The 15451-nt window shown below is 45.4% G+C and overlaps 1 protein-coding gene across 2 annotated transcripts in view; it reads right to left on the bottom strand.

Annotated features, from left to right (window-relative positions):
• smarcd2 (SWI/SNF related BAF chromatin remodeling complex subunit D2) overlaps positions 1 to 15451 on the bottom strand; it is a 63181-nt gene that overhangs the window by 22013 nt on the left and 25717 nt on the right. For both annotated transcript variants that reach the window (XM_078223893.1, XM_078223892.1), the window contains 5 exons: positions 15045 to 15140; positions 11564 to 11665; positions 9775 to 9936; positions 6891 to 6988; positions 4527 to 4662 (listed from right to left, as the gene is read on the bottom strand). In XM_078223893.1, the coding sequence (XP_078080019.1) occupies positions 4527 to 4662; positions 6891 to 6988; positions 9775 to 9936; positions 11564 to 11665; positions 15045 to 15140 (594 nt within the window). The remainder of the gene's footprint in view (positions 1 to 4526; positions 4663 to 6890; positions 6989 to 9774; positions 9937 to 11563; positions 11666 to 15044; positions 15141 to 15451) is intronic.

The following is a 15451-nucleotide window of genomic DNA, read 5'->3' as shown; positions in this document are numbered from 1 at the left end:
AAGACGCCATGGAATTAAGAGAAAGAGGGGTTGTTAATGGTACCAATAAGGGCTCACAAGTGCTAATAGCAGCAAAAGCTATTTCTGGTGGTTCTGTACAGTTACTTGTTTTTTAACATTTTCAATTGCTTTCAGGTGGGCCAGGATTTTGCACGGAGGTCCTGAATTCAGGAGGAAACATGCATTGCCGGCCTGCACAGGCAAGCGATGGGACATCCCCCTGAATTTTACTAGCCACAGCGGTTTAAGTGGCTGGGAAGGACAGCAGCCCATCTGGGGCGGCACGATGGCACCGTGGTTAGCACTGCTGCCTCACAGTGCCAGAGACCCGGATTTGATTCCCGGCTTGGGTCACTGTCTGTGTGGAGTTTGCAAGTTCTCCCCATGTCTGCGTGGGTTTCCTCCGGGTGGTCTGGTTTCCTCTCACAGTCCAAAGATGTGCTGGTTAGGTGAATTGACCATGCTAAATTCTCCCTCAGTGTATCCAAACAGGCGCTGGAGTGTGGCGACTGGGGGATTTTCACAGTAACTTTATTGCAGTGTTAATGCAAGCTTGTGACACTAATGAATAAACTTTAATCTCGGGAGCTGCTGGCCCAGAGGAATTTCAGGCAATGGCTTCAAATATAGTGTAAAACAGTTGGAAATATTAAATGTACAGAAGCAGACTATCCAAATAAGTAACACAAAGGGTCTTTGAGCAATTCATGTCCCAAAAGGGGCTGTGCCATATGTGGAGCTAATCAGCAAGACCCATCAGAATCAATTATCTACTATAACAGTAGACAACAGCCCGCTGATCTCGAGTTACCAGAGGCTGACGTGGCTTAACTGGATTTTACTGGAAACTTTTTCAACCACAAGGACTTGTGGCAGTCATTCCATCAATATGAGGTTATTGTATATAGCCAACAGGCAATAATCTAAGAGAGATAATACAAACACTGATGTTTTATTACAAAATAATGATATTGGCTGCAATTCCAGCTCGGGCGGCACGGTGGCACAGTGGTTAGCACTGCTGCCTCACTGCGCCAGGGACCCGGGTTCGATTCCCGGCTTGGGTCACTGTCTGTGTGGAGTTTGCACGTTCTCCCCGTGTCTGCGTGGGTTTCCTCCGGGTCCTCCAATTTCCTCCCACAGTCCGAAAGATGTGTGTGTTAGGTGGTTTGGCTATGATAAATTGCCCCTTGGTGTCAGGGGGATTAGCAGGGTAAATGCATGATTTTATGGGGATAGGGCCAGGGTGGGATTGTGGTCGGTGCAGACTTGATGGGCCGAATGGCCTTCTTCTGCACTGTAGGGATTCTATGGGAGTCCCGATTATCAGAAGGTGGTTTTTCGCTGCGTTTGAAAGATTTTAATCTGTCTGATGCTCCGAAGCAGAATCTCTCTGCAATTTCCTTCAATTCTGCAACGTTAAATGCCTCTATTTTTCTATTATGACTTCTTGTGTCATCTCGTTACGTGCTGCACTTAATGTTGACAACGAGACCCGTGAGTTTGTTAACTCGAAACCACTCAGTTGAGATGGTTTGTCATGGAGTGTGAAAGACATTTAATGGGATTGTTCGGTTAGTTTTGCTGGAGTTGGTGATCACACTGCAGGAGAGAAGACCAACGCTAACACAACACTGTCCCACTGAAATCTCATGGCAATATAGCTCCACTTCTCTTACCACTGATATGTTCTGGGGTTTATTTTTTTCCGACTGAGACATTTTTTTTTGGCTTCCACATTTCAAATGATCCCCATGGGTGTTGATCCTGGAATGTTTCAACTCTCTGTGATAGCTTGATATAATCTGCAACACGCCCTGCTGACAGATAACTTCCCAGATTGTGCCAACCACTGCTCACATCCTGTGTCTTCACAGGATATTCCCCATTTTAAGAGCTGCGGCTCAACTGGTAACAAACTTAACCCCTAGCTGACGCTGCTCTGGGTTCAAGGCCCATCCAGGGCTTGAGCACAAAAAAAAACAAGGCTGATTCTCAAGTGCAGGACTGAGGGAAGGCTGCAGTGTTGGTGATACTGTCCTTTGAATGAGATGTTTAATCAAGGCCCCACCTATCTGCTCAGTGGATGTAAAAGATCCCATGGCATTATTTCAGAGAAGAGCAGGGGAGGTACCTGCAGTGTCCTGGCCAACACACAAGCATATGAATTAGGAGCAGGAGTAGGCCAATTAATTCCCCAAGTCTTCTCTGCTATTTAATGGGAGCATACTGATCTGATTGTAACCTCAACCTTACATTCCCACCTACCCCCAATAACCTATCACCTCCCAACCTTGCTAATCAAGGATCTATCCACCTCTGCCTTCAAAATATTCATGATGGGGAGATGCCGGTGTTGGACTGGGTGGGCACAGTAAGAATTCTCACAATACCAGGTTAAAGTCCAAAAGGTTTATTTGGTATCACGAGCTTTCGGAGCGCTGCCCCTTCATCAGGTCAGTCACTCACCTGATGAAGGGGCAGTGCTCCGAAAGCTCGTGGTACCAAATAAACCTTTTGGACTTTAACCTGGTGTTGTGAGATTTCTAAAATATTCAAAGGCTCTGCTTCCACTGCCTTTTGAGAAAGAGAGTTCTGAAGATCATGACTCTCAGAGAAAACATTTTTGCTTATCATAAGAACAAGGAGCAGGAGTAGGCCATTTGGCCCCTTGAGCTTGCTCCGCCATTCAATAAGATCATGGCTGATCTTTTCTTTAATGATTCTTTCTTTAATGGGTGATTCCTAATTTTGGAACAGTGCACTGGGAAATTGGGGAGCCAGGAGCAATGGCGTCCCTGGAGCTCAGCAGCCGGCTTTTCGGCAAGAATAGGCTCCGCTCCGCTCCCTACTGACCAGAATCACATCTGGGCTCTAGTTCTTTTATAAGTGTTCTACGATTGTGACTGGGAACTTGCCCAAAAGAATTGGCGCGATTCTCTCCCGTTTTCATGCTCGTTCAGCACTTCGAATCTTTTTGGTAAAATTTCCCCGAATATGTTTTTTCCTTCTTCATGCCAAAATGGACAACTTCATATTTTCCCCACATTATACTCCATTTGTCATATCTTCGCCCACTCACTTCCCTATTTATATCCCCTTGTAGCCTCCGTATGTCCTCTTCACAGCTTACTTTCCTATTTTTGTCCTGTCTGCAAATTTAGTAACCATTTCTTTGATCTCTTCATCCAAGTCATTTTTATAAATTGTTAAAAGTTGAGGCACACCACTCATTACATTTTGCCAACCAGAAAAAGACCCATTTTTGCCTACTCTTTGTTTCCTGTTAGCTCGCTAATCTTCTGTCCATGGCAATCTTTTTTTTGCAATAACCTTTGATGTGGCACCTTATCAGATGCATTCTGGAAAGCTAGGCACAGTATACCCACCGATTCCCTTCATCTATAGCATATGTGACACCTTCAAAGAACTCCAATAAATCGGTTAAACATGAGTTCCCTTTCACAAAACCATGTTGACTCTGCCCGATTGCCTTGAGATCTTCCAAGTGCCCTACTATAATGTCACTTATTATCAATCAAGAAATACAGACCATCTGGTCATGACCACATTGCTGTTTGCGACAGTTTGCTGTGCACTAACTGAGCATCACATTTCTCACATTACAACAGTGATTAAATGTCACAAAGTGCTTAACTGGCTGCAAATCGCTTTGAGATGCCTGGTGGTTGTGAAAAGCGCTATATCAATGTAAGTCTTTTTTTTCTGCTAAGCCAAATAGTCAAATGGAACCAGGAAATAAAAGCAAAAACACAGCAGACATTTTACAGTATTTGTTAAGCTTAGCTAACATATCTTTAGCCAACTATCTGTGTGGAGTTTGCACATTCTCCCTGTGACTGCATGGGTTTCTTCCAGTACTCCGCTTTCCTCCCGCAGTCCAATGATGTGCAGGTTAGGTTAGGTTGATTGGCCATGCTACAGTGCCCCTTAATGTCAGGGGGACTAGCAGGGTAAATACGTGGGGTTACAGGGAAAGGGCCTGGATGCATTGTTGTCGGTGCAGGCTCGATGGGCTGAATGGCCTCCTTCTGCAGTGCAGGGATTCTATAATTCTTTGTAACACTAACAACTTGCATTTAATTCGTGCCTTTATTGCAGCAACATATTCCAAAGTATTTCACAGGAATGTCAAACAGAATTTGACACACAAGATGGTGGGAACAGGCCAGGAACAGGGAAAGAGAGAAGGAAAGTCACACAGAATACTTATAACTCAACTGCATCACAGCTCTTCCTTAGTCACCTGTTTTTAGACTACCTGACCAGTTGTTCCACCCGGGTATCAGGTTAAAAAGGGGAATGTTTCAGTGGGTATAGTTACATTTTAAACTCTGTGTACCACGACAGAATTAAATAATTGGTGTTGCATCTCAAGATCCCATCTTAGTCACCTCAGAGAATATTAGTGCCTATAGTATCCAAGACAAAATCGCCTACACAGCTGCAGTAAACGAAAACAGACAAAAAAGGAATTCACATTCCTTAGCCGTATAATTGCTTACCTTAATGTCCAGCACTGCGATTTCCTGCTGGTTGGTTGTTGAAAGGAGGAAGTTGTTCATTTGGCTCTTCAAAGGATCATCAACCTCGACATCGATATCATAACAAGCAGTTTTCTTCTGATCATTAGGATCAACACTGTAGCCAATGAGAGCTTCATTACCGTATCTGCTTGCTTATACAGTTCTGTATTATTGTACTCAGTCACTAGCATCGCTTCTATATTACTTTCACATACATTATATAAACCCAGGTGCTAATACCCACTCTTTCTTACTGTACCATCTCTCAGATAGAACTGTGGAATATCCAACCTCCAATCCCTCCCTAACGGCATTGTGGGTCAACCCACAGCACATGGAATGCAGCGATTCAAGAAGGCAGCTCACCACCTCCTTTATCCACGGATGGGCAATAAATGCTGGCCAGCCAGCAACCCATCTCCCATGAATGAATTTTTAAAAAAGTACTGTGCCCAATTAGTGACAGAGATTCCATAACTCAGTTACTAACAGACTCTACTTGCACCCAATTGCATAGAACACTATGTTACAACACAAAGTCACAAGCGCAGGCTATAAATGAACATTTTTTCAGTTTGTGATATCACATCAGGCGGCATGGCGGCACAGTGGTTAGCACTGCTGTCTCACAGCGCCAGGGATGTGAGTACGATTCCCGGCTTGGGTCATAGTCTGTGTGGAATTTGCACATTGTCTGCGTGGGTTTCCTCCGGGTGCTCCGGTTTCCTTTCACAGTCCAATGATGTGTGGGTTAGGTGGATTGGCCATGCCAAATTGCCCCTTAGTGTCAGGGGGACTAGTTAGGGTAAATGCATGGCGTTATGGAAATAGGTTCTGGGTGGGATTGTAGTCAGACTTGATGGGCCAAATGGCCTCCTTCCACACTATAGTCTTCTATGATATTAGCCTCTACTGTGTCCAATTAGTAATGGAGATTCTATTACTGTACTCAATTACTAACAGACTCTAATTGCACCCAATTCATATAACTCTACATTACAACATAAAGTTACTAGTGCGGCTATAAATGAATGTTTTTTTCCAGTTTGTGATAGCATATCAGGCAGCACGGCGGCTCAGTGGTTAACACTGCTGCCTCACAGCCCCAGGGACCCAGGTTCAATTCCAGCCTTGGGTCACTGTCTGTGTGGAGTTTGTACGTTCTCCCCGTGTCTATGTGGGTTTCCTCCGAGTGCTCTGGTTTCCTCCCACAGTCCACAGATGCGCTGGTTAGGTGGATTGACCATGCCAAATTGTATGTGTAGATGGATTAGCCATGGCAAATGTGTGGGGTTACATGGATAAGGCTGTGGTGAAGGCCTGGGTAAGATACTCCGTCAGAGAGTTGGTGCAGACTTGATGGGCCGAATAGCCTCCTTCAGCACGGTAGGGATTCTATAGGAACCTCCTTATTGAATTTCTCCTTCTAAATCACTACCAGTTATCCCATCCCATTCCAGTATCTAATCCTATGGGTTTGTAGCCAAATAAGCTGCATGATGTGATTGTGCATAATTCATTGGGGCAGCTGCATCAACTTATGGAGTATACTGTCCATATCCAGGGCCCAATTACTTGGGTGAGAACTACTTTTCAGTTTCAGCAACCTGAAAAACTCACCAGTAATTCCCATCACTGATACTTTAGCACATTTATCCTGACTCCTCAATATCCTTGGCCATGCAGTTACATCCTTCCATCCTTCTTTGACTGTTTGGCATGACTGCCACTCTGTTTTAGACTCTTTGGGCGGAATTTTAACGGCATGTCCGACCAAGGTTCGTACGATCCAGCCTGAGGCCAATCCGTTCTCCAAGCCTCGCCAGAAACGGAGAGGGCGTGCCGGTAAAATTTTGGCCTTTGATTAATTAAATCCCTTCGTCTGTGATCCTTCACTGTTTCCTTATCATCTGTGCAGATGCCACGGATCCTTGGTGTGTGTGTGGCGGTTCTGACTGGCAGTCAGCAACTTAACTCCAAAGATACACGGGTTAGGTTGATTGGCCATGCTAAATTGTCCCTTAATACATGGGGTTACGAGGATAGGGCCTGGGTGGGACTGTTGTCCGTGCAAGTTCAATGGGCTGAATGGCCTCTTTCTGCACCATAGGGATTCTGTGAAACTTCTATGAATACTGAAAAGATGCACTTGTATACCAGGCTAATGATCGAAGTAGCCAGTGGTAATTTTTGACGAGAATAACGTTAAAACAAAGCCATCGCGTACTATGTGACCTTTAAAACATTGTCCAGCATTGATCTAAATACTCAACCAAATCACATCACCGATTAATCAAATATTCAGTACAACCCGAGTCGGAACACCAACACCCCTTCTCTTACCTAATCATGTGATTGATAATGATGGGATCTGGATGCTGCAGGAGGCCAGCCAGCTTTATTGGAATTTCAGAGAATTTCATTCGCATGCAGTTAAAGATCTAAGGAAACAGATTCACTGTTAGGAGGGGAGGCAGTGGACTAGTAATCCAGAGACCCAGGGTAATGCTCTGGGGACCCAGGTTCGAATCCCACCGTGGCAGATGGTAAAATTTGAATTCAATAAAAGTCTAATGATGACCGTGAAACCATTGTCGATTGTCATGAAAACCCACCTGGTTCACTAACGTCCTTTAGGGAAGGAAATCTGCCATCCTTACCTGGCCTACACATGACTCCAGACCCACAGCAATGTGGTTAACTGCCCCCAAAAGGGCAACTGGGGATGGGCAATAAATACTGGCCCAGCCAGCGACGCCCACATCCCACTGAAAGAATAAAAAACACAGAGCAAAAGGAAACTGTAAGTGTGGGCTGGGTCATATGCTGAGGGTCTTCCCCCTACTGTTTAGTGTAGATGTCAGGGAAGAGCCCGCCTCTGCTCAGCTGGCTTGCCCAGCTGTACTTATTTGGGCGACGGTCCTTTAATTAGCATGAGGTGGGACTTCCGCCCATCTCCAGGGGGAAGTCCCACCTCAGAGTCGCCAACCTATTTACACCCACAGCGCCAAGGAGGAGCACTGGCCACTTGCTGGTACTGCAGGTAGGTCGAGGAGGTGGTTTTCAGTGATGGGACTCATTTTTTTCCCCTGGCAGTAGGTTTATTCACAGGATGCAGCATTATTCATCTCTGCTTCCTAAATATTAGACCAGTATTCCAGCTAACTCTGTACGCTTTTGAGGGGAGGTGGTGGTGCGGTGGTACTGTCACTGGACTAGTAATCCAGAGACCCAAAGTAATGCTCTGGGGTCCCGGGTTCAAATCCCACCATTGCAGATGGTGAAATTTTAATTCAATAAACATCTGGAATCAAAAAGCTAATGATGACCGTGAAACCATTGTCCATTGTAAAAATCCGTCTGGTTCACTAACGTCCTTTCGGGAAGGAAATTTGCCGTCTTTATTTGTTCTGGTCTACATGAGACTCCAGTTCCACTGCAATGTGGCTGACTCTTAAAATGCACAACTGGGGATGGGCAATAAATGCTGGCCCAGCCAGTGATAGTCACATCCCATGAAGGAATGAAAAAAATCAATTAAAACAAATGAACTAACATTCCCTTAATGGCACTGCAGCAAAGCCCAAGTTTTAAAATAAGGGCTCCTCCAGGATCTGTCGAATACTCCATCAGTAAAATTACCTAAAGAATCATATCCCTTAGCCAATGAGCCAAGAGCCCTAATTCTCTTCACCCTTTTTTAAAACAAATAAACTAATTGATAACTAAGGGAGTTAGTGAGATGTGCTTGTTAGGTGCGTTGGCCATGCTGAATTCTTCCTCAGTGTAACCGAACAGGTGCCGGAGTGTGGCGACTAGGGGATTTTCACAGCAACTTTATTGCAGTGTTAATGCAAGCCTACTTGAGAAACTTACAAATAAACTTTAAAAAGGGGTGACACCAACCTGGTTCAATGTATCTGAAGGGGCCTGGACTAAATTGCATGCACTCTGACTATGCAGACAGAAATGTTGAAAAAAAGGGAGGTGCAGCCTCATTGACAACAACATTTCTGAGGTACTTTATTATTTAGCGGTGCCTTTATCGTCAACCATAATACCTGCGGGCATGTCCAAATTGGCTTTGTGAACTGTGTGTGTGTGTGTTTGGAGGGAGGGGTGGGGGGTTGGCAGAGGGGACGCATTAAATGCCCTGGGGTGGCACGGTGGCACAGTGGTTAGCACTGCTGCCTCACAGCGCCAGAGACCTGGGTTCGATTCCCGGCTTGGGTCACTGTCTGTGTGGAGTTTGCATGTTTTCCCCATGTCTGCGTGGGTTTCCTCCGGGTGCTCCTGTTTCCTCTCACAGTCCAAAGATGTGCAGGTTAGGTGGATTGGTAATGCTAAAGTGATCCTTGTCAGGGGGGACTAACAAGGTAAATAGGTGGGGCTACAAGGATAGGGCCTGGGTGGGATTGTGGTCGGTGCAGACTCGATGGGCCGAATGGCCTCCTTCTGCACTGTAGGGGTTCTATGTTCAATCTGCATGTCTCAAGATGTTGGTGTTAACAGATCTTTGTGTTCTGTTTGAGGATTTATCCATCAATGGTAGAGTCTTTTCCAAACCTCCAGGCTCACAAAGTAGAATAGGATTGATTGCTTTAACTTTGGAGGGCCAGACTGTTTAGAGCTCTGGGCTTTGTAGGATTATATGGGGGAGGGGGGGGGGAGGTGGGGGTGCGGGGGGGGGGGAGGAGGCCATTCCACACTGTGACAGTGCTGGCTCTTCACAAGATCTCTGAAATCAAACCCGCTTGGTTGCCCTTTCTCCATAGCCATGCAATCACTTCCTTCACATGGCCTCAGGTTGGGCACACTTGCTTTAGATAGGTTCTGGAGGAGGATTGGACTTTAGCTTATATACCCAGGAACAGATGCGTTTTGTTATCCTGACACTAACTTGAGGAAAACTGATGACTGGGTCAAAGATTCTGAGCTCCTGACCACTTTTGGCTTTGTATTTCCTTCACGTTCTAGCTTGCTTTACGCACCGTGTTGATCGCTCCCCAAAAGTGGGCAGAAGCCTTCCAAGCTTCTGTCCATGTCCCCTGGGCTGCCAGCTCTAAGATCTGAAACAGCAATGTTTGATTTTCTTTGCCTCTTGAGGAAAGTGCTTCGCGCTCTCATCCTCTCTCTTCTGGAGGCTGAGATGAGGAACTCGCTACGGGTTACACTCCTGCTCATACATTACAAATAAAAACTCTGGCTGCCGTTTGGCGTTTCTTACCTGCTTGAAGTAGCGATTGCAGTTGATGTACTCCTTTTCATGGTAGTCCTGCAGTTTGTTCTTCTTTATGTACAACCACAGCGCCTGCATGATATTCGCCCGGGTCTGAGTGTGGACACCCAGCAAACGGGCCAACCTGGCGTCCAGTTTATACTGTGGGGGCTGAAGTGGAAGAGCAGCTGACTGGTGATCACGGGCTGCACAGTTTGTTCAGTTTCACACATTCTTACCATTCGTACATCCTGAAAATCGCACGAAATAAAACTGCCACCACATTGGCCAGGCTGCCACTGACCCAGAACGATCAAATCCCCTTGCTAGCAAGAACAATACGTATTCTACACCACAACAGCTGAGATGGGTGAGCTACCAGCGTAACGTGATCTGATGGTCCTATTCACTTCACAGCTGGCTGGAATGTTGTTCTTACAGTAAGCGACGCGATTGGATTTCCTTAATTATCCTGCACTCTTGTAACTCAACGGTATTTTTCTCATTCTGCAAACCGAAGTGACTAAGCTAGTGCTCCACCTGTGTTTGCTGGTGCAATTCTATAGCAACAGCACTCCACTCTGCAGCTTACACTTGTGGAGTGAACCGTTTGTTTGTCGTGAGCAATGGCTATTTCTAGCTTATTGTATATTAAGATACTTTCCAATCAAGGTGTGCTGGTAATGCTTTGTCAATCACATTGTTAGGGTTCGGTAATGCCATTGTTAAAGTTAGAAGAAACAATGACAGGTGTTCATTGGGCAGAATGTTCCCAATGTTTGTATGAGTGTCAGGTTCAGACCACAAACCGGTGTGTATCTCTCCAGGTGCACAGACATGTTTTCACTCCAGATTCTCTGGCACTTGGTGCACAGAGTATGTGGGGGGGCGTGGTTTGCGCCATCACTCTGGCAAGGCTGGGCCTGATACAGTGGGCTCCACACAGTTGGGGCGCCATCTTTAAAGGGCTCCTCGATCAGCGTTAGAAATAAACTCCCCCCCCATCCGTTCACACACATGAAATGCCCCCCACATGCATCGGGGAACCCATAACCCCCTCAGGCATCCATCAGGGCACCCCCTCCCCCTCATGCATCTATCGAGGCACCTGCCCCTCTCAGGCATCCATTGGGACCCCGCCCCCCCCTCAAGAATCCATTAGGGCACCTCCCCCTCTCTGGCATCCATTGTGCACCCCCCCCCCCCCCCCCCCCCCAGCATCCATTGGGGCACCTCCCCCTCTCAGGCATCCATTGGGGCAACCCCCTCTCAGGCATCCATTGGGGCACTGCCCTCTCTCAGGCATCCGTTGGTGTACCTCCCCCACTCAAGCGTCTATTGGAGCACACACCCACCCTCCACCCCTCCCCACAGTGGGGCACTCTCTCCCCCAATGGAGCTCCGCGGTGGGCGTGCCTCTGGCATGTTCCTCACCACCCGGGGGCTATACCTACCCGTGCGCCCCCAGCGTGGTCATCATGACTGGTTTTGATTTCAGCTTTTACCAGCCTGCTTCAATCCTATGAACCCTTGCAAGTCCTGTTTTTACCTGGTTAAATAGGGGATGGTACTCAACTGGTTACATTCCTAGATTTGTGATTGCGACCATGTGAGTTCAAACTCTACCACACTGAGAATTTCAACTAAGATTTAATAATCAGGAAATAAAAAGCTGGTATAAGTTTAAAGTGACCATGAAACTATTGGATTGTCATAGAAGCAATTAGCACATATCGGTTAGAGCAGCTTTTATTTCTGTTTCATTGTTAACATTTTCAGTGAATCGAGAAACTCCTACCTGGTGGTCCAGCATCAACAGCAGAGTACATTTCACATTCATGTCTCCTGGTCTCTTCACCTGAAAGCCGTCCGTCTCCTGGGTAGTGGGCATTCTATGCCACTGTAATCCACATCAGAGTTACATCCCAGTTACAAGTCAAGTAACAAAAAGCCAGTCATGCCAAAGAATTTCAACTGCTACCGTTTCTTTTTTTCCTGTAACTACTTAACCTCAGTGGGCAGTGACCATCTCTTAAGAGTCTGTTACTGTCACTTGTGGGACACGCACCAATCTCGTCCCTGATTTAATGCAGTCAGTGGCTGGAGAGGAATTAACTCAAAATGTATTAGAGTCATAGTGTCAAAGAGGTTTACAGCATGGAAACAGGCCCTTCGGCCCAACTTGTCCATGCTGCTCTTTTTTTTAAAAAAACCCTAAGCTAATCCCAGTTGCCCGCATTTGGCCCATATCCCTCTATACCCATCGTACCCATGTAACTGTCTAAATGCTTTTTAAAAGACAAAATTGTACTCGCCTCTACTACTACCTCTGGCAGCTTGTTTCAGACACTCACCACCCTCTGTGTGAAAAAATTGCCCCTCTGGACACCTTTGTATCTCTCCCCTCTCACCTTAAACCTATGCCCTCTAGTTTTAGACTCCCCTACCTTTGGGAAAAGATATTGACTATCTAGCTGATCTGTGCCCCTCATTATTTTATAGACCTCTATAAGATCACCTCTCAGCCTCCTACGCTCCAGAGAAAAAAGTCTCAGTCTATCCAGCCTCTCCTTATAACTCAATCCATCAAGTCCCGGTAGCATCCTAGTAAATCCTTTTTGCACCCTTTCTAGTTTAATAATATCCTTTCTATAATAGGGTGACCAGAATTGCACACAGTATTCCAAGTGTGGCCTTATTAATGTCTTGTACAACTTCAACAGGACATTCCAACTCCTGTATTCAATGTTCTGACCAATGAAACCAAGCATGCCGAATGCCTTCTTCACCACTCTGTCCACCTGTGACTCCACTTTCAAGGAGCTATCAACATGTACCCCTAGATTCTTTTGTTCTGTAACTCTCTCAATGCCCTACCATTAACTGAATAAGTCCTGCCCTGGTTCAATCTACCAAAATGCATCACCTCGCATTTGTCTAAATTAAACTCCATCTTCCATTCATCAGCCCACTGGCCCAATTGATCAAGATCCCATTGCAATTGGAGATAACTTTCTTCACTGTCCACTATGCCACCAATCTTGGTGTCATCTGCAAACTTACTAACCATGCCCCCTATATTCTCATCCAAATCATTAATATAAATGACAAATAACAGTGGACCCAGCACTGATCCCTGAGGCACATCACTGGTCACAGGCCTCCAGTTTGAAAAACAACTCTCTACAACCACCCTCTGGCTTCTGTCAAGAAGCCAATTTTGTATCCATTTAGATACTTTACCCTGGATCCTGTGAGATTTAACCTTATGCAACAACCTACCATGCAGTACCTTGTCAAAGGCACCATCTTGAACTGTGTTTAATAATCCTGCAACAATTTATTTAGCAATTGCATAGATATTGTATTAACAAAGGAAAAGATCCTGAGGCACTTCATGGAAATGGAAGGAAAGACATAGTCACTAAGATAAGGAAGGAGAGATTCGAATGGATGAACGAAAAGGAAGAGAGAGGGAGATGGAGGGACAAAAGAATTTAGGGGAAGAATTGCAGCAGTGCAGGGCTGAATTGGTTGATGAGGCGAGGCGATGGCCTAGTGGTATTATCGCTAGACTATTAATCCAGAAACTCAGCTAATGTTCTGGGGACATGTGCTCGAATCCCACCACGGCAGATGGTGGAATTTGAATTCGATAAAAAATAAAAGAATCTCCTGATGACCATGAAACCATCGTCGATTGTCAGAAAAACCCACCTGGTTCACTAATGTCCTTGAGGGAAGGAAATCTGCCATCCTTAGCCGGTCTGGCCTACATGTGATTCCAGACCCGCGGCAGTGTGGAGCATTTGCAACATGGAATTAGCGCTAGACTATTAATCCAGGAACTCAGCTAATGTTCTGTGGACCTGGGTTTGAATCCTGCCACGGCAGATGGTGGAATTTGAATTCAATAAAAAATATCTGGAAGTAAGAATCTACTGGTGACCATGAAACCATTGTCGACTGTCAGAAAAATCCATTTGGTTCACTAATGTCCTTTAGGGAAGGAAATCTGCCGTCCTTACCTGGTCTGGCCTACATGTGACTCCAGAGCCACAGCAATGTGGTTGACACTCAACTGCCCTTGGGCAACCAGGGATGGGCAATAAATGCTGGCCCAGTCAGCGATGCTCATGTCCCACGAATTAATTAAAAAAACCAAAAGACGAGCATAGATTGGAAACATCACCTCGAGGTGATGTCCATTAAAGGTTTCAGCAAACCACTTAATAATCTTTTCCTTTTCCCCCCTCTGTCTTCTACACTAAGGCCTATGTTTACACAGTCCAAATCCTTCCGCTGAGTAAACCGAAGTTAACCATACTGAAAGCTGCAGGGTTGCGGCGATAATCCCACTTACAGTTTGGAATATAATACAGATCAACGAATATTACCAAAGGGAATATTATGCACCGCCTGGGGCCGCCAGCACTTCTGTGCAATATTCATTTTGCTAAAAAACGCTCGAATCCTCCGAGGGAGAAAAAAAACAGGGAAGCACTCGCAAAAAACACACACACTGTTTCTCACCTCCCACAATAGGAACAGATGGGAGTCACTCACATACACATAGTAGCAGCTGTCAAAGATGTTTACACTTTACGCAGAGAGATCAGATTAGCTTTTTACAAAGTAAAACAAATGGGGCGAAAGCCAACAAACAGGAGACTTTGCAAAATATGTCACAGTGACTGCTTTTTGAGTCAAGTAAACGGAAAATGTACGGATCAGCGAATGGCTGAGGAACAATGATTTGATTTGATTTATTATTGTTACATGTATTAGTATACAGTGAAAGGTGTTGTTTCTTGCGCGCTAAACAGACAAAACATACCGTTCATAAAGAAGGAAAGGAGAGAATGCAGAATGTAGTGTTACAGTCATAGCTAGAGTGTGGAGAAAGATCAACTTAATGCGAGGTAGGTCCATTCAAAAGTCTGACAGCAGCAGGGAAGAAGCTGTTCTTGAGTCGGTTGGTACATGTCCTCAGACTTTACCAGTTGCATTATGTCTGTCTCTTGCTGTATAACTGGTTTATCTGGTGGTGTAGAGGTCATGTTTCTTATGTTTTTGTGTGACTTGTTATGATGCGTGCAGTGCGTTTAATCGGGATGTCAAAGCAGTAAACTTTGGTTTGCAGTGGCCTGGTTCTGCACAAATTTGCACTGTTTTTTGACCGTGAAAGCTTCCTGATTGACCGTATTAATGCTTCATGTGACAGGCAGGGGTGATTGCATAATGGCCATGTCTTGTTATTTAACTCAATTCAATCTTACCTCCACCAAGTGATTGTCTGGTCCGTATAGATCTTTGTCCAACTCGATAACCAAACTTTTGAAGAAGGATGAGAATTTCCTTTTTACTTTTCCAGGCTTTGTAAAGGAAAGGACAGAGGTCAGTGTCTTTCAGCTCCTGCTCATAACTGGGCATATTGCCAGAGCAGGATGTAACTTGCTACTAAACCCTAGTCAAACCTACTCATCGACCTGCTGCTAAAGGGCTTTGAGTGGCTCCATCGTTCATTTTCTCTACCTTGTTTAGACTGTGCTGCATGCCTTGATCTGTCAGCACAACCAAGATAAAGAATTCTCTGCATCAAATATCTCGGTTGTAATTACCATACCCATACAGCTTTATACCATCGGTACATTGTCCCTGGCGGCATGATGGCACAGTGGTTAGC

The sequence above is a fragment of the Mustelus asterias genome, chromosome 11, assembly GCF_964213995.1.
Source record: "Mustelus asterias chromosome 11, sMusAst1.hap1.1, whole genome shotgun sequence".
Classification (NCBI taxonomy): domain Eukaryota; kingdom Metazoa; phylum Chordata; class Chondrichthyes; order Carcharhiniformes; family Triakidae; genus Mustelus; species Mustelus asterias.
The sequence above is the reverse complement of the archived record's forward strand: the minus strand, read 5'-3'. Positions and strand labels throughout refer to the sequence as shown.